At 41.5% G+C, this 19,675-nt stretch overlaps 1 protein-coding gene across 3 annotated transcripts; it reads left to right on the plus strand.

Annotated features, from left to right (window-relative positions):
- The first annotated feature begins 338 nt into the window (after window positions 1–338).
- On the plus strand, window positions 339–17,716 carry cass4 (Cas scaffold protein family member 4). Of its 3 annotated transcripts, none has more exons than XM_078249399.1 (7): window positions 339–478; window positions 13,345–13,767; window positions 14,397–14,480; window positions 14,579–14,695; window positions 14,781–16,079; window positions 16,231–16,314; window positions 16,538–17,715. In XM_078249399.1, exons 1-7 carry the CDS (start codon window positions 476–478, stop codon window positions 16,946–16,948), a joined length of 2,421 nt encoding a protein of 806 aa, XP_078105525.1. In that variant the 5' UTR covers window positions 339–475; the 3' UTR covers window positions 16,949–17,715. The 3 variants fall into 3 exon arrangements, with proteins under 3 accessions (XP_078105525.1, XP_078105526.1, XP_078105524.1); XM_078249398.1 differs by lacking the exon at window positions 339–478 and adding an exon at window positions 1,368–1,448 and having other exon boundaries at window positions 16,538–17,716; XM_078249400.1 differs by lacking the exon at window positions 13,345–13,767.
- Window positions 17,717–19,675: the final 1,959 nt, after the last annotated feature.

The raw sequence follows: 19,675 nt of genomic DNA on the forward strand, positions 1-19,675 counted from the left end.
AAAGCCACAAGAATTTCTGCTTCAAACAAACTTAAATCAGTCACGCATGTGGAGGAATGTTTCAGACTTATAAGAGGAACCATAATCAAAAAAGACAAATCAACAAAAGTCCCCCTCAGTTAGTAGGAAAAGTAAACCAATGACGAGTGATGTACTTCTGCTTTATTAGATGGAGGGGGAGGAGGTTAGGTTGCATGGAGCTGGTGGGGTGGGGCAGCTGCAGAGACGGGATGTCTCTCCGGCCAATGGGGTTGCAGAAAAGCAGCTCTGTCAGTGACATGGAGCTTAGATACTCCGCCCAGCGTGTACAACAGAGTGGCTCTCAGTGACAGCTCAGACAATATGCTGTGAGACACACACAGCTCTTCACACACACACACACACACACACACGGTAAGATGGTTCACTGAAAGCTGAGCCTCTGTGGACGGACTTATTTCTCTGCGTGGACACTGAACACAACTGCTGAACAACCATGGTGAGTAGTGCAGCTGCCTTTGACCAAATTACAATGACTTCAGTTAAACGGTGGTGTTTTTTTTAATCATTCATAATGTCAGTTTTGAATGTAAACTGTGTATCTGTTGCTTGTCCAGGGGAATGTTCCTGCAGACCACCTGCTTGAATTTCACTTTAACTTGCAGCGTCAGCTACCGCCTATTTCTATACAGCCCCTGTGACCTGCTCTACTGTAGGCTGTAACATGACACAGCTGAGAGAGATACTTTATGAGCCTCATTAACACACAAGCCTTTAGATGATCAACACAGGCTGCTCAGAGACGCATAATTGGGACTTTAGGCACATGTTTAAATACTGCAAGGTAGCCAGCAGCAGATGGAATAAAAAGATTACATTTAGTTCAAGAGAATCCGAGCAGGTCTGACTCTTCTACAGTTTATCCACACATTTTCTATGACTAGTTTTGATCGATGGATTGAATCATTTGATGATTACAAGTACAGAATAACTGTAATAGCCCAGCAGTAGCTACACTAGATCGGGGCCTCCCAGCCCAGTCGTTATTTGGTTTGGGGGGGTGTCTTTGGGTGGAAAATGTTTAAAAAGCCTTGACATTACATTAATGTAACAGCAAAGCACAATCTTCCCAGGTCCTATCTGTAGCTCACAGTGGAGGAAAAGGACATGCATCATCCTGACATTTTTTCCATGCAAAGCTGAGTTCATTTTATACATCGCTTCTTTAAAAAACATGACTGGTTTGGTCGATGACTGATCGGTTTACGCATCCTCATTTCCTGTTCTCAAGGTTTTTTTGTATTGGAATTACTTCTGTTTTTAGATCATTGAGAGCTATTTTGGGATGCCTCGTGTGCTGTGTTGCCGTTTTATCATCTGAGAGCAGGAGTCAGCATACAGTCATGACGGCATGTGTACAGCAGGACGCCGCTATCCTCTTCACATCCCACCCAAGGAAATTAACAAAGGTTTAATTCTCCATCTGTCCTGCGTTATCCAGTAATAATACATGGATGCATACATATTACACAGTAACCGGGGCATTCCACAACCATTGAATGGAGGGTTAGCTGGAAAGCAGGGCTGAAACCCTAAAGTCTGCTTTTTAAAGCTGCTCAAATTCATATTTTTAATTTTTGTACACCTTAAATCAACCTGCAATGCAATTTATCCCATTTCCCCCATTTAAACTGGTTTACTGATAAATGCTTTGGTAATAAATACAGAAACTACAATGTGTCTTAATTTAGTTCCCAGTCACATTTGAATTGAATGGTGCTTAACAAAAGCACATTCAGAAAGGTAAACAAAGTATTATTGTCAATGTACTGTAATATTGCCTCCAGCCTCATACAGGGTCTCCCTCATTCCTCTAAAATAGCAATCATATCTAAGGTGATTAGACTGCCACAGAAAGGGGGAGGGGGGGTTTCTAGCTAACAGCCAGTGAGGGACATATTGAGTGATGAAGGAGCCAGAGACAGATGAGCTCGCCACACTCACACAAGCACTATTTGTTTTTAGGAGGTAAATAGTTATATATTTAGCAGCCTATATGTGCTTTTTTTGTCGCCCAAGTCGGAGCAGTCATTAGCATTGATGTAAAAATGCAAATAAATCAGTGACTGCACAGACAATTAAGTGATATCCTTGTTCCTAGTTGTGGTGTTGAAATAAAATCCCCCACTTTTTGTCTGAGAGCGAGACAACACTGCCGAGGTCTATCAACACAGCTCCGCCGACCGGAAGTGCACGCAGCGAATGGAGTTTGCTAATTGTGTGTCATCACTTGTCGATTTGCAGGGATGTACCTTTAAGAGATCCATCAGATGTGCATGTTAGAGTCAAGGGGTTAAGCCTCTCTCCGGAACGCGTAGCTCCTATGGCGCCATTTTGATCCTACCAAGCCATCACCTCCCGTTAGCATTCCATTGACTGCCATTCATTTTGGCGCCATTTTGGCGCCATTTTGACAGCGAATAACTTTACATCTGAAAGCTCTATTTGTCCATTGTTTATTTCTAAAGAAACACGACAATGTATAAAAGGCTCCATTACTTTGTATGTCACGTTAAGGCTCCGTAGTAGATGTTTTCGTAAAAATAGGCTAACGATTGTGTCATAACCACGCGACTTACTGTCGCATAGTAGAGGAATTACCGTATGGTACAGGAGAAGCTCCCAGGCAGTTTCGACTTACATTCTCTGTTTAAGTTTAATTACTAATGTTAACTAGCATTTTAGTTAGCAATAATTACCCTGTGCCTATGTTATCTCCTTCCATATACCTACGCTCTCCGTCTCTGCAAGATTGGGAATGATTGAGATTTCTCTTGGCACAGCTACCAGAAGACTTACTACTTTCAGACACGTTGCTCACGTCACATTTACAACGTCTCTCTCAGTTGGAGGCTGCGCAGTAACGCTCAGCCACCTCATCACCGAAAAAGTGTTGTTAATGTTATTATAGTATTGTCTCAAAAAGAAAGTAGTCCTCTTCAAATGTTTAATGTAACACAGTTCAATTCACCATTCGCAGGTAAAGATGATGTTTGTGTCTGTGCAGGGAGAAAAACTGTTACTGTAAAGCAACAGAGAGCACATGGTGAATATGTGGAGTGTGACACAAGGCAGGAGATGAGACTGAGGAAGTGTGGGTTTTAATAAAAGCAGGGTGTGAGCAGTGAGATACCTTATCTGCTGTCCCTTAAAACATCTGCCCACTACACTGCATCTTTTTCATTTTTTTTTTTTTTTACATTTTGTGAGATGTGGCTGTGTCAAAAAGTCACTTGTTAGCAACATTAATCTTTTATTCATGAAAATGTAGGTAATTACAGTTCAGTTTGTATACTTGTATTTTTTTTTTAATACATCTTTTTATTTGCAAAAAAGAACAGCAATTGCTTACAGACATTTGGCAGCAAACACGTTTGTTTTTTTGCTTCCCCCACCTCCAACATACGGCCTATGCAAATAATAGTTATACAGGAAGAAAAAAAAGAAGAAGTATCTATTTCCAACATATATAGGGTATTGCAACAAGTAGGCGATAAAGTAAATAAATACACATAAAAAAATAAATATGTTAAAATAAAGTAACAATAAAATAAAACATAAAAAATATAAATACATATTTAGAGGTACGAATAAAGGAAGTCTCTGGATGTACAAGTATATAGGCTAATTTACCATCAGTTCTTATCATTATACTCCAGTGTGCTGCGAGCTCAAACAGTGGAGCAGGGTTAGTTATGGAGGACGCGGTTCCGGATTAATTTTCGGGAAGAGTCTTGAGCCTTTCAAAATAAAACGCCATAGCATCCCATCTCTTATGGAATTTAGGGATCGACCATCTAATGGAATATTTAATCTTTTCTAACTTTAGAAATAGCATCAGGTCGTTCATTCAAGCCGAGGCTTTGGGTGGCTGTTCCGATTTCCGCTCTAACAAAATCCTTCTCCGTGCAAGAAGAGCTGCAAAGGCAAACGCATCTTTTAGTGTACTCGTCTGTGTGACAACGATCACATAAGTTTACGTTAGGGTAGATTGTGCACAGCCTGGCCTTAGAATAAAGTGCACGACGAAGAACCGAGGCGAGCACATGATGTTGACCCATTTACCCTACCCAAGGCATTATTCCATATTTCATCAGATATAACTATTTGAAGCTCTTCAACCCAGTCTGCTCCGATCTTATTAAGTGATAAGTCACTACACTGCATCTTAAGGCTGTTTTATGCTTCTGCGTCGAATCAACGGCGTACCCCCACCAAAAAAATGTAACTTTGCGTCGAGGCGACGCAGACCACAAGGACTGTGATTGGTCAACTCGTCCTGTGTGTTGATAGTCGGTGTTTCAAGCTGCCTACTGTGGGGAGTAGCAAAATGCTAGTTCACTGACATAAACTTTGCAAATAAACTCAGACATATTTTGGTTACAATGACGGGGTTATCCGTTGGTAAAGTGTCTATATGTCAGTAACGCTTTGAAATTAGCACTTCGCCAGCAAGCAGTACTTTGTGGGCAGTTGTGCTAAAGTTTGCTTGCTAACATAACATGAACTGAATGGCAGACACCTCGCAAATAACCTCAGACTTATCACCCCCAGCGTTATGGCGGTGAAATGCACCGCGATGCAAAGCAACCCCGATGCAGAACTCCGAAAGGGTCACGACGCCATAGCTACGGCGTGGAGTTGATGCAGAAGCATAAAACAGCCTTTACCTCATTGTGTTTGTTGGGACAAACACGTTGGAACTCTTGTTTCAACTCAGACCATTATTGCACATTAAAATGAAGCTGAATCATTTTGTCTTTCTTACCTCCAAATGTTGCTCCAGTGCTCTCTGGTGACATTTTTTTGTTCTAAATTGTACTCATAGTCACTCCTAGTGAACTCTGCAGTAGTGTAATGCAGTATAGAACTTACTTTACTTCCATCTGTTTGCTTGTATACAAAATGTAATACAATAAATGACTTATTTTACATCTACAGTATCTGCTCATAAATCATCTGAGATCAAAGATCCATATCACAGTCTTCATTCGTACATTTTCGTTTGACTTCTGTCATGAAACCATTGAAATGTGAAATATAGTATAACAATAGCGTTAGTAGCAAAGAGCCAAGAATTGATTTAACTGAAGTTTGTTGAGTGTTTGCTTAACATTAGCCACTATAAGCTTCAGTGCCTGAATTGAACCAAAAAAGGTGCCAGTACTCTTGATTCAGCAGTTGCGCGACACGATCATCGAATGTGTCTTGGATATACTTACATTTATACGCATGCCTTGGTAATATATCGCTTCAAATGGACTTTTGTATGGACTTCACTAGGCCACACACATTTAGGGCTTGACATGAACTTTTTGCTCAACAACCACTGTGGCTAGTAGTTTTCCAAAGTTAGCCACAGGCATTTTATTTGATATGTATGTTTTTTGTTTTTTTTAAGATTATGTTTTTGGCTTTTATTGCCTGTATTAATAGGACAGATTAAGTCAGAAAAGTGGGAGAGAGAGGGGGATCACATGCAGCAAAGGGCCGCAGGTGGGAACCGATCCGCGGCCGCTGTTTCAAGGGCCTCTGTACATTTGGCGCCCGCTCAACCAGGTGAGCTAACCAGGCACCCCCACCACTGAGGGGATAGTGCATTTTGCAGCTTTAGTTGCTATAAGTCAAAAGGACATATTTATTTTAACATTAAGAGTCCAAAAACTCCAGAAAAGAACAAAATAATGTATTGGAGATTCCATCGGTTCATCTATCTTTAATAGTCATTTTTGTTTAGTTTTGAAACGCGTTTGTTTATGAGATTGTGACATAGTTCTCATCAGTTCCCATACAGGAAATACCAGGGCAGCCGTAGCGAGTCAGTGTCACTGCCACGCAGCCTCCTCTTGGAGTTCTTTGGGATGAAAGAGATGATTTTCCATGGAGCACATCTGAGGATCATTCAAGATAATAAAATTGATTGACCGGGAACGAATTCCCAACATGTCAGAAAATAATTTACAGGGAAACCAAAGCTCTCTCTCTCCCGGTGTTTGTCTGTCTGTCCCAGTGGCTCCTCCTCGTCTCTCCCCTGCCCCCGTCTCTGTATCTAAGATACTGTGGGAAAGTCTAATATGTCATATTTACAGGCTGACTTCCTGTCCAAATTCAAGAAAAGGGATTATCTCAACTATGTGCTCTGCCTCATCGTGATCTCCGCCGCTCTGTCTGGGAAAATGAACATTTTTGTAAATGTGAGTGAACGTTTAGTCGTGTGTGACAGATCTGTTTAGCAGCACTGTGGGTGTTGTTTCTGTGCCTGGCATGTGTCTGGATGGATAATGGATGAGGTGCTGACCTGACCCCCGGAGTCGTGCCCAGGCTGTCAGGGGGGACAAAGGTCAGAGGGTGTTGTTCCCACACCGGGACTGGTTCCTGTTAGGGTGGCTCTCTGGGACTGGGTGCTCTGACTTTGTCGACTCAATAGTGTCTCTACCGGTGCTCTCGGATTGTTTGGGGGAAAGTTTGCAGTTACCAAACAGCATCGCTCTTTTAAAAAAAAAGGGGGGCATTTATATTATATTTATAGGGCAGTTACAAAATTCATGATTGATGCACATCAAAGGTTGCAGAATATTTACCCATGCACTGAGGACAACAACCTTTCAGTGAGTCACTTAAGAACTATTTTGATAATTGAAGCAAAAAACCCACTGTGGCTCAGGTGTTATTGAGGCTGTCTACCAATCGAAAGGTCAGTGGGTCAATCCCTGGCCCTGCAGCCCCATGTTGAAGTGTCCTGACACTGAAGCCAGGATTGCTCGGTGTGTGAATGTTTATCTGATGAGCAGGTAGCACCTTGTATGATGCCTGTCCTGCGTAAAAGCACTTTGAGTAGTTGTTATAAATGCAGTCCATTTACAACCCTTAGTGTGCTCTGATCAGTCTCTGATCTGTTGTTCATCACTGAGTCAGTTCTCTGGCTTCGTCTCCACTTGTGCTACTGTTACGGTGCCAATTAGCATTTAGCATCCTGTCATTTCCACAGCGGAGTTATGATGTCCTGCTTCAATTCATTCATCAAGCTTCTCAAATGTGCCCTTTCTCTCCTCATATATCGTCATAAATTATGATGTTCAAAGAAATTATATTCCAGAGGTACAGAGAAACACAGTGCAATTAATAACCTGGGCTTATATTGAACAATTTGTGGTATGTGTATAATTATTGTTGTGTATGGGTAAATATATGAATGTGAATAGAACTTCTGAATATATATTTTCATTGATTACAGATTTATTATCTCTGTAGACTTATTATTTTGTAGATAACTCATTTAATAGGATAGAAAGGGTATAAAGGGGTAGGAGTACATAAGTTTTACTTCTTCCTACTCCTTTATGTGTAAATAGAGGTCTTTAAGTACTGGACATTAAGGAGTTTTATTTTTTAACTGTTTTTGTATTACTATTTGATTATTATACTATATGTTCAAAATAAAAGAAATTAAAGAAATAAATCATATCATATTGTAAATTGGTTTTGGAATGTTGGTTGGACACAAGAGTAATTTGTAGATGTTATCTTGAGGGTCTGGAAAGTTGTGATGGGCATTTTTCACAGTTTTCTTTTATTAAACAATGACTCACTTAGTTAAAACAGTAATCTAGCCCTACTTGAGTGTTTGGTGTAACAGTTTCACATCATATAACCGCAAGTTAAAAATTGTCATGAAAACAATAATCCGGCATTATTATTGAAGTAGCTTCATTTGGCCCGAACAGAAGCTCCTATCCCCAGCTTTTTTCAGCATTTCTTGCGTTGCGTCCAACGGGTCGATGTTAATTTGTGAACAGGATGGAGCGGAGAGACGGGAGAGGCAAAAACAGCTGTGCAGTTAAAGTGCTGAAGGCCAGCTGTCAGAAGGCTGATCTGCACAGGCAGGCGTGTGCAGGAATCCAAAAGAGTCACAGCTGAAATCTGACTTTGTTACTGTACTCAATGATAAACATGCAGGCACGAGGCGCGGCACACGTGACCTGAATTCAGTGAGTATATATTAGATCTGGATGCAGTTGAACCGAGGTAAAGTGTCACCAATAATCAGCTCAAATGATACGCTGTGGTTTAATGTGTGGCCCACTACAGGCACTGAAACTTTTGAAGCTTTTTACACACACATGATGACTGGATGGATGAGTGTAACACAGGCAGAGTTTGTAGTGATGATCATGAACCCAATCAGTTGCGGATGTCATCTTAGGATAGTGTATACTGATGGTTCCAAGGAGAAAGTACAACAACATAAATCTTTGGTTGTACGCTCGCTGACTGTCATTTGACCCCATTTCACTTGCATGTCTGTTGCATGACCCAGAGGATTAGGCAGGGAGTTTGCTCAGGCTTGGTGTGTGTGTGTGTGTGTGTGTGTGTGTGTGTGTGTGTGTGTGTGTGTGTGTGTGTGTGTGTGTGTGGGTGTGTGTGGGTGTGGGTGTGGGTGGGTGTGGGGGGCGGGGGCTGTATCCCAACAGGTGCTGAGCGTGTTGGGCTCTGATGGTGAATGGGCTCTTTGTTGCGGAGGATTCAGCCAACACACACACACACACACACACACACACACACACACACACACACGCACACATCAGCTGAGGGTGGTGTGTTTGTTTTGTCAAGGGTCTGTCCATACCGTTATTCCTATAGTGCCTTGGATCTGTCTTTATATGTCAGTGGTGGAATGTAACCAAATACCTTCCCAATGTTAATAAGAAATACATGTATTAAGAAAATACAAGAAATATACTATTTATTATTTCTAGTAAATTTCTTTTATTTTCTGTATGTGTGTGAGTGTGTATGTAACTGATCTATCTATCTAACAATGTTGTTACTAATTAAACAAACTGCATATAAAGAAGTATATATTAGCTCCACTATGCCTACAGCATTAAAAATCGTGTTATATGTTAATGCATCAGTAATCATCAAATATTACGATGTCTAACAAGAGGCCATTGGCCAAAACAGTTACCACAACCAGACAGAGCTGTGCCGCGGATGCATGACAAGATAGTGTATGATATAAAATGTGATATGAATCATGGAGCTAAAGCATGATAACATGACTGATGAATCGAGTAGTTTTAATGGTTATATTTCAGTTAGCCTAATAGCTGGTTTGATTTGCATTGAGAGATGATTTTATGGAAAGTACCCCATGCCAATCGTCATGATGATGTGGGGCTATTTTAATTCCAAAGGCCAAGGGAACTTTATCAGGATGCATAGTATCCTGGATCATGAAATAACTGGCCTTTAAAACAATAAACATCTGCCTGCCTCTATGGGAATTTAACATAGGGGTGTACTTACTTATGCCCCCTGTATTTTAAGGAAGAACATTTATTTATTTACGATACATTATTCATTCACAAACAAGGATTTTTCTTTCTTCATTTTTTTAATTAAGGCATTAAGATCAATTTGCAAAAGATGATTTCTTTTTCAACTTTGGCATGGGTGTCCTAATTTTTTCACATGACTAACTATCACTGTCTATGTTTGAATTTCCTCTCTAAATCACAAAGAGGAAGCTCTTGAAATGGTTAACCAATGCCATCCTGTTTGCCTTCTAACCCCTAAATTAGCTTTAAGGTTGTGTGACAATGTTTCCCACAGTGTTTGCATGAAGGTGTGTATAATATATTCAAACTCCAGACTCAGGGACCAGCACAGGCAGCACTCTGACAGCTTGGTATTTTCTTGCCCCTAGAGATAGGGACTTGAGTTTGTGACATGGACTCAACTGGAGACTTGACTCTGAGATTTAGGACTTGTGAACAGTCTTTATTTTATTTTGTATTTATGTTTGTATAACTAACTTCCAACTGATTTTGTGTGTTTGGTGTGCTCGATGGTGTTTTAAGCCCCCAGCGTTGATTTCAAGGCAGCGCTGCGTCCGTTGACTTCAAGGCACCTAACCCTAACCCTAACCCTAACCGTTGCCTAATCCTTGTGCCTCCCAGGCAGCGCTGCCTGAAAAAAATGCTTCTAACTTATTTCTGTGTGAGTCATTCCTGCAGGACTCTATAGTGATAGACAAGAAAGTCCTTTCTTCTTTAAATAGGATCTCACTTGGTCGATACTGTAGCTGTATGTTCATGTTATAAGGCAAAATACAGTTACTAACTTGAAAAGAAAGCTTTCATTGTGTGTGTTTTTCATATGACATTGCAATAGCCTGTTTAAATTCAATTCAAATTTAGTTTTAGAGTCAAATCATAACAGACACTGTTATCTCAGGACACTTTACAGTACTAGACCATATACTACGCAACTGATCAATGCTGATACTACAGTATGTGCTATAATAGATAAAGGAGTGATGATACAGTACATGCTTTGAATTCCTTAGATAAATAAAGCTTTGGAGTGTTCTAAGCTGACCGGATGGTAGAACGCCCATTACAACCGTAAGAGACTTTAGACTTGACTTAAACTTGCACGGTGTTTTGGTGCCCAGATTAGGAGAGATGCAAACAGGTCGGAGGTTTTAAATGGATTTAAATATGCAGCATAAAGAATGTCTGAGTACCACGCCGGTTCCTGGTGCAGCTTCTCTCCGCTGCCGATCTGGTGATTTTATCAGCGTAAGAAAACAAAGTACTAATGCAACCACACTACTAGTATCAAACACTTTCCAGATGCTTTTAAAACAGCATCAAAAGTCAAGTAGAAGTGTGGCTAAGGCAGGAACGGTGGTAATTTACCACATGGTGTCACTGAGTACGCTAGCTTTTAAGGTGCTTTACAAATTAAATTTGTTATTATTTAAATCAGTCTGCATTGATCTATGAATGAATATGAGTAAATCTTACAGTATCTGTTGTCCGCAGCACTGTATACTGTAAAGCTGCGTTTTACAGAGTTTAACTTCATTTAACCACATGCAAATGACAGCAATGCTGCTACAGAATAACAACACACACCTCTACACACATCAGACATGTCTGTTATAAGCAAACACTGGGGTATCATATTTAAGGATATATTGTGACAAGAAGCATGGAGAATTTAATTCAATTCAATTTTATTTATAGTATCAATTCATAACAGGAGTTATCTCGAGACACTTTACAGATAGAGTAGGTCTAGACCACACTCTATAATTTACAAAGCCCAGAACAGTGACTACAAATGGTAGTCGTAGTAGTTAATGTCATAGCAGGGCGTTACAGGATGTAGCGTGGGACAGCAGAGCATAGCTGGACGTAGCAGGACGCGGCAGGACGCAGCAGGGTTCATCAGGACACTGCAGGGCACCGCAGAGCGTAGCAGGGTGTAGCAGGGAGTAGCAGGGAGTGCAGCAGGACCACGGCGACAGCTGCAACCAAGATCTTGGTGCCATCCTAATCCAAGGAAATATGCTGGGTGAAAAAAAAACAAAAACATAAGGACTCCGGGGAATAAACTCCCCAGAGAAGCATCGTTCTATTTGTTGAGCTGTCGTGTGTCAGTAGTAGGGTTTTCATCAATATATTTTTATGTGCATTTTGAAGTATCGCAAAAAACTTCCTCAAATTCGCAAAAAAATGTTTTACGCTCGCTTGTTTGTTTGTATTTTGTTGCCTTTTTCGAAAAAGAGCTAATGCGCAAAATGGGAGATGGAAACAGCTTTGCCGAATAAGATATTGTGACGTAGCGAACATGTAACTCACATGACTATAGTTGATTTATCCTGAGATGGGAAACTCTTGAGTTTTCGGCTCCAGAACAGCTGATTTGAGTTGGTTCAATCAACTCAGAGTAGGTTTACTCAGAGTTAAACGCGTGCACCACCACAATAAAAAGGCAGCATGATGGTAACAACATGTTAACAACCAAAAACAATCTGGTTGGCGGAAATACTCGTGCGCACCTATACAGAGTTTGAACATGTATTTCGTTAAAAAACCAAATTGCTGCTAGAGTAAATGCGTAAGTTCCAATATAGTGTATTCATTTCATATTTAATCATAAGTATAATATTACTGGTGAAATGGTATTGAACCTACAATCTGTTTCATTTAGGTGCAATCCTGCGGGCAAAAAAGTCCTAGGCCTACTAATCCCATTCTGAGGCTGCAGCACCATCATTAACAGAATTCTAATTCATAATCTTTTATTTCAAAGGGTTTACATCATTCACCTGCAATACTGTGGAACTCCTTTTTAATGGCTCTTGCTTGTTTGTGTCCAGGGAACACTACAAAATCTCATCCGCCAGCTCCGTTTGTCAACAACACACTCACTTCTGTTGTCGCTTATGTATTTGTGTTTCGCCCACTGTACTTTTGTACATTTATTATTAGAATGAATAAATAAAGAATGCATTGCAGTCGCAGTTTCTCTGCATTCCAGTTTTGTTGCAGGTTGAATATTAAACAACATTAAACAATGTTGTAGTCAGACAGAAGACAGATTTTGCCAAACATGAAGTAGTCAGCATAAGCAACATCATGACACCCAAACTCCACAGTTGGTTCACATCGCATCGAACCATAGATTTTCTCATTAAAATGAGATAAGTGTGCACATTAATGTTTTGTTCTTGTCAAACCACAAGCTAACTAAGCTTTATCTTATGGTTTTGGATTAGAGGCTTGAACCATTAACAGCTTGTTTCTCCTGAGAAAGCCACCACAGCAAAGATGTGGACCCAGAAACAGAGGAAGCTCTTAGTGTTTATGGTCATTGCATGCAGCCCAATCTGATTGAGGTTTGTCGCATACAGAAAAGAGCAGGGAAGTTTATGGGCTGCACAATTAAAATGGCTCAACACGTGGCAGTGACTTCACAGGGAAACATGCATATTAATCAGTGACAATTCTTTGATTTTCAGAGTACAAATTAGATTCAAAATATGTAGTGTGAATGAGGTTTCATTTGCATGTCGATGCGTCTTTGGAGTGATGAAGGTGCTCACAAGCCTGCTAGACTTGTTTTCCATGTACTTCAATGCAGAACAAAAATTAGGAAGTGAAAATACAGAGGAAAGAATGAACAAAAAGAGCACTAACCTAGTTTTTCTGTTGTTTCACAACAATAAGGGAAAGAGAGACTTTATGACAACTGTTGTTAATGTGCAATGTTTCCTTGTGAATATGATGACGACTCCGCTTGTAGCAACATTTTGCACAAGGAAATGTCATAGGCCTACAGCAGCAAAACATTCAGTTTCAATAACTTCCATCTAAATGTGAATCTGTACTGTGCAAATTATAATATAGGAACTGACCATGCTGCACGTTGAAAATGTGCCACACTATCCGCTTACAGCTATGTTTTACTTTCTAATCTATATTTCTATTTTCTCTGTTTCTTCTTTAGAACAAACTTGCGAAGGCTCTGTATGACAACACTGCAGAGTGCGCAGATGAGCTGGCTTTCAGAAAAGGGGACATCATCATGGTGATAGATCAAAATGTGGCTGGCACCAGCGGATGGTGGATGTGTTCTCTTTATGGGCGGCATGGTCTGGCCCCTGCAAATAGACTCCAGCTTTTACCACAAACTGGAACCACTGCACGCTCGTTTAGCCACGACCAAGAAAAACTCAAATTAACTGCTGCTGAAACTAATGACAGTACGCAAAATATCTACCAGATCCCGAGTGTACCCCGACTCTCTAGCAGCCCAGCTTATGAACGCATGGACATGATCTACAAGGTCCCATCAACACCTTTATCAGCTTCAAAAAGTCCAGTCCAGCCAGCACTTAGTCACAGCACACAAGGACCTAAGGGAAAAAAGGTACACATTGTTTTGAAGTATTGAATGTATGTAGAAAAGAGCAACAAAAAAAAAGTAATTGTAGATGTTAGTCTGTCTACTTCTTAGGGGTTAAAGTTTAAGTAGACTGGTGCAGAGATGTAATGCTGTTAAACCCCTGCTGGCAAAAGAGCTTACAGATGGGGACCAGGGGCCTCTCCATGGGACAGGCATGCAGCACCGGGGTATTTATTGGCCTTTAAAAGACCAACAGACATAGACTTCAGACACTTTTAACTGCAAACAGCAGCTCATGCCGCCAGGGACCCAAGAAAGACAGAAGTGTCTGTACGGGTGCCTGTGCGGCAGAAGGTGGGGAGAAATAAACCCACATGTTCACCATTTCCTCTCCTGCTCCAGGGGAGTCCTGTTCTCTTCTGCAGTAGCTACCTAATATTCAATGAGCAGCATGGTTTCTATTATAGAGCTGCGTTAATTGGCAAAGTGCATGCATAATGGGGTTCTCCGGCACTCTCAACAGGCTTCAGAGCAAACACTGTCCCCATAAATGTGTTAATGCAGAGGTCAATGGGGTCGATGCAGCTATGATCAAAGCAATGCAAGTGTTACCAGTCAACCCTAATATTACTGCCTGTCTGTCTTGTCTGCAGGCTTCATTCTTCAGCATGGCGTCCAGTCTAACAGGGGAGGTTTACGATGTTCCAAGCCAAGCAAGACAAGTTTCTCTTCCCACTGTGAGCTCCTGGAAATGTACACAACAAAATGCATCAAACAGAATGACTATTTGTAGATATTCTGCTGCTTCACTGTTATTGTGATGTTCGTTTTGCAGGCATCAACAGATCCAAGACGTTTGCCACGAAAACACTCACTGATTCCAATTTCAGAGCTGGAAAAAAGATTAGACTCTCCGGAGAGTTTAAAGTGTAGCAATCCAGAAGACTGTTATGTAAGTTTCAGACATTTAGAGGGATTAACGAAGGCCTTTATAGTCTGCATAACTGGGATATTGACAACGTTGTTTTTGTGCACAGGTGTATGCAGTTCCACCACCTTTGCATCAAGACCCAAACTATGACATCCCTGTTCCCTCGGCCACAGAAGCTCAACAGAAGATGATGGGTGGATACAGTACCCTTCCAAGCCCCCACAAGCCTGAGTGGATTTATGATGTGCCAGTGGGTCCTGAGAAACAAAGTCCACCCCAAGGCTCCTACCATGATACCAATTGCAGGCAGCTCTATGACACTCTTCCAGCACGTGCTTGGCCCATTCAAAGAACAACTCTTTCGCTTTATGATATACCAAAACCCAGTTCGCTTGACATCCCGAGTCCACCCAAAGTCCTGCCAAGGGTCCCAATTTATGACAAGCCCCCAACTCAGAGGCTTACAGAGGAGTTAGTATATGCGGTTCCCCCACAGGAGGAACCTCTCACACGAGTTCTCAGTGATCCTTCCAGTGATCATATACCCCTAGAGTGCAGGGGCGATTCAAGCAATGCTCATGAACTCACCAGGGTGCGTCTGCAGCGAATGAGAAACTTCCTGGCATGTACGTCTTTCTGTGACCTTCCTGGAAGTGGGGAGTCACTGGTGCGGAAGGACGACAAACAAGGTAGTACCCTACGTCTCTCTGCAGCAGACAGTCAAAGAATCAGCACGGCCTCCAGCTCCTCCACCAGCTCCTGTGACTCTCTGGCTCTGAGCTCATCCTCACCCGAGCCTCTGCGAGAAGTGACGCTCAGTCAGGACGAGGCCTGTCGCAAACTTCTGGACCTGCAGGATTCCGTTTGCAAGGCCGTTCCCCATCTCATGGAGTTTGTCAGCAGTCACTGGAGGAGCAAAGAACATCTGGAGAAACACCTGCAGGAGATCAAAGAAGCAGCAGAGGTGATTGCATGTTCTTTGACTTGCTTCCTATACTTTGCGCTGGACGTTAAGGGCAATGCCCGTCGTTTGACCGATGCCAACCTTCAGACGAGGCTCTATAAACAGCTGTCCATCGTAGAAGACTCAGGTGTGATTCTACAACAAACAGTAAGTGCTCTAAACATAGCTGGCTGGCCCCTTAATACACTCTGTCAGGACACTGGGCAGGTCCAGACACCTGATCAACTGGAGCGCTTCGTTATGGTGGCGCGCACTGTTCCAGAGGACATTAAGCGCCTGGTGTCCATCATCAATGCCAATGGCAAGCTTCTGTTCAGAGTCCCTCAGAAAGGTGCAGAGCCTCCCAACACCACAGGTCAGCCAGAGACAAAGAAAAGTCCTGATGGAAGTGCACAGGGAGGGGACTTGGTGGAGGATGACAACGACTATGTAGAGCTACAGGTAAAAGCTTCTAATCATCTCAGTCATCATAAATAATGTAACTATGGTAACTGAATGGTGAGCTTTTGACCAAGGCAACCCAAAGCATATTTAACATTTACATTTATGTAACATGTGTACTAATTAATTTGCTTTTGACTTTCTTCCTCAGACTAAGAATGATTTTGAAAAGCAGCAGAAGGAAGTGCAGACGGAACCAAAGGCAAATGCCACATCAGTCTCTAACACGGCACAAGTGAGTATTTCCTATTAACACAAGAGATTTGTTACTACTTATGAGCATGAGGAAAGCAAAAAACACCTTTGCTTATTAGAAAATTAGATTTGTGTATATCCATGTACAATGTCTATGATTTATGACTTTTCTCGTAGTCAGAAAGAGACAGGAAACACTGTAGCCTGGAAGACATAATATGTGGCCATCTTCATCTGCTTTGTTCTATTCCTACACTGCTTAGGCTGATAACAACTCCTCTGAGTCCGGCAGTGGCACAGAAAAACCTCAACCACCCTCCGTGTCAGAGCACTGCCGGCTTTACTTTGGCGCTCTCCAGAAGGCCATTGGGGGATTTGTGGGCAGCCTTCGGGATGGCCAGCCACCAGAGAACTTCATTTCGCAAAGTAAGCTGGTGATCATGGTAGGCCAGAGACTGGTGAACACCCTGTGCAGGGAGGCCCAAAGTGGAGCGTCCACCCAGAGCCTCCTGTATAAGAGCAACCACCTGTGTGCTCTCCTAAAGCAGCTGGCTGTGGCAACCAAGAAGGCGGCGATGCACTTCCCAGATAAGCAAGCTCTGCACGAGGCTCAAGAGTTTGCAAAGGAACTGGCCCAAAGAGCACAGCACTTTCGGATATCGCTTGATCTCTGAGCACACACATTTTAAGCATGCTGATTTGTTTGTACAGCAAAATACATTGGTTTATTCATCATCAGTTTACTTTTTCATTCATGTCATATTCAACTGCATTTAAGCTTCACTAGCCAAAAGATCATTGCTTTCTGCTGAATGTTGTTATCATGAGGAATGCAGGTTATTATTGCTGAGAATGTTAATAATGTTAGAAAAAGTTGCTGGGACGAGCAGAACAATTGAAATACGGAGTTGTATTTGTACTAGAATAAAAGACTTCACCACTGTGGAGTTCCAAAATAAATTGCACATTTATGATACTGTTCTCAGTCCAATTTTAAAACATATTTTTTTATATAATTTACAACAATGTTTTATTCTCAGAATATTGTTTATGTTGATGTTTTATGTATTGTATTACTTTATTGTGTAAGATGTATACTCTCCAGGGTAGTAGTTTGATACAGTCTACTTTTTATGAATATCTATGTAAAATTCTTTTAAAAAAAAATGTGTTACGCATTCCCAAACATTGATATTAAAATGGAAAAATGAAAGATGGTTGTGCTATTTTGATAATGTCTATCTGATCTATCTTATACATAAACAAACATGTTACAGCACATGTACAAATAAACCAGTAGTGATCTCTGTAGAGTGTGTTTTACACAGAGAGGTCAGTTTACTACTCAGTTCATCTGATTATGAGCTTGGAGTTTACAAATATAAATGCATTACTAACTGGGGCTGTGGAATTTGAAATAGGTGGATTGCATTATAAAAGTTGTAGAATGTCATTTTATTCAATATTAAATAAAGAAAGATGCCTATGAAATATACATTCTGAAATTAATAAATGAGGCAATACATATTTAAATAAATATAATGTAGAGAGAGGGAGAGGGAGTCGTGAAACAGAAAACTCAACTTTCAACTTTATTTTTTATTCAGAAGGAGATGGGGGGGATGAGGCAGAATGAGGGTAAATACCCACAATAAAGTGCAAAGTGACCAGACATGTCCAAATACATGACCAACATCTCTTCCATCGTAACACAAATTGTCCCCATCAGCAGCATAGACATCATCATCATCATCATCATCATCATCACCATCATTACCACCATCATCACCGTCCACACAAACCACATCATATCGCTAACTAAACTACACACTTTGCCAAGTGAATTGAGGGGTTACTACCTCCTCCCCCAGACCGAGTTTACAAGTGAAATGGTTGTGGGGATGAAGGAGGGCTTGTACCGGTTACTCTTAATCACAGGGAATCTGAACCTAGAGCCAAACAGTCGTTAGGATAGAGAATACAGTAGCGGAGAAAGGACGCAGCCCTGAGGGGACCCTGAAGATGAGCTTAATTCTCCTGAAACGCATCCATTCACCCTCACTCTCTGAGTTCTGTTAGTTAAAAAATCAAGGATCAAGGAGTTTATCAATTAAAATGTGGGGTTGGATTGTATTAAAAGCAGACGAGAAATCCACGAATAGCAGCCTGGCGTGCGTTTTGCTGCCTTCCAGATGTTTAAAGACTAAGGTTTAGCAGAGTGCTGGTAGCATCTTCTACCCCTCGCCCAGTCCTATACACAAACTGTAATGGGTCAAGCAGGTGCTCAGTTTTGGTGGCAAGTTCTCTTTTTTTTTTTTTTCAAAAGACTTCATTACAAGGGAAGTCAGAGCAACAGGCCTAAAACTCAGATTGGACAGATAGTCTAGCTAGCTGTCTGGATTTACCTTTAAACCTTGATTCTGTTCTGGTTGCCTTTGGGCCACATTTTAAAGTAAGAAAAATCTCACATTTCTGGATCATTTATCTTCACAGTTTGGCACCCATAACATCTACTGTCTCGCAGGTTCAATTTTCAGCATTACTACAATCAAACAGCTGATTGGTTCCTTTGATTACAATCTTTCTGCACAACAAAACATCACAAAACCACCTCTTAGGGCCTTTTTAGTCTCGCTTTGCCAGACCATCCACACTCTGCGGAGCGGAGGAGGGTCTGGCTACTCCACACAGCATTCTGGGATGGGAGAAAAATGTGTTCTGGTTTATTGGCATTTCTTTCGACCAATCACAATTGTCATGGATGGCGCTAAGCTCTGCACGGAGCCGCTGCAAAATAGTCGTGCGACAGAAAACTCAGATTGGACGGATAGTCTAGCTAGCTGTTTGGATTAACCCTGCAGAGATCTGAGGAGCAGTTAACCATAGTCCTCATGAATCCATCAAAGTTTAGAATTCCAACACAAAGAAATAGAAAGAAAACGGACATCCGGCGAACATACATGCATCCGGCGGAATTTCTGGCGGCACCGGAGCAATCCCGGAAATGGAACGTCAAGGATACAGACTAGGGCCTTTTAGACCAAATTCGGTTTATGCTGCGCTTGCTGCTGGGTTCAGCAACATGTAAAGCATGCTACGGCCAAAGTTCAACCGGCAGTGGCAGCGTCGTAGATTGGCGCAAGCCATTGGAAAGAAAGGGTTTCAGAGTGCAGCGGTGCCATTACCGCCTTTGCTTTGAAATGCCTTTTAAGCTTACAGTACACTAATGTAGACTTAAAAACAATGTATACAATCATAATACAGTGATACACATACAGTACGTATGTTGGTGGGAGGATTTATGTTATTGAACACATGGTATGCAGTATACACACTTCAGCAGGGGATGAGTCTGCTGTCTGCTTCCGGTTTTTCCGTGTCACTATGAGATCATTTCACTG

This window comes from Sander vitreus, chromosome 4, assembly GCF_031162955.1.
Source record: "Sander vitreus isolate 19-12246 chromosome 4, sanVit1, whole genome shotgun sequence".
In the NCBI taxonomy this organism is placed as follows: domain Eukaryota; kingdom Metazoa; phylum Chordata; class Actinopteri; order Perciformes; family Percidae; genus Sander; species Sander vitreus.

Coding starts and splice junctions, on each gene's coding strand:
- cass4 (XM_078249398.1), top strand. CDS start 1,383: ATGACGGCATGTGTACAGCAGGACGCCGCTATCCTCTTCACATCCCAC. Junction 14,481..14,578: donor GACAAGTTTCTCTTCCCACT/GTGAGCTCCTGG, acceptor TTCGTTTTGCAG/GCATCAACAGATCCAAGACG. Junction 16,315..16,537: donor CAGTCTCTAACACGGCACAA/GTGAGTATTTCC, acceptor TACACTGCTTAG/GCTGATAACAACTCCTCTGA.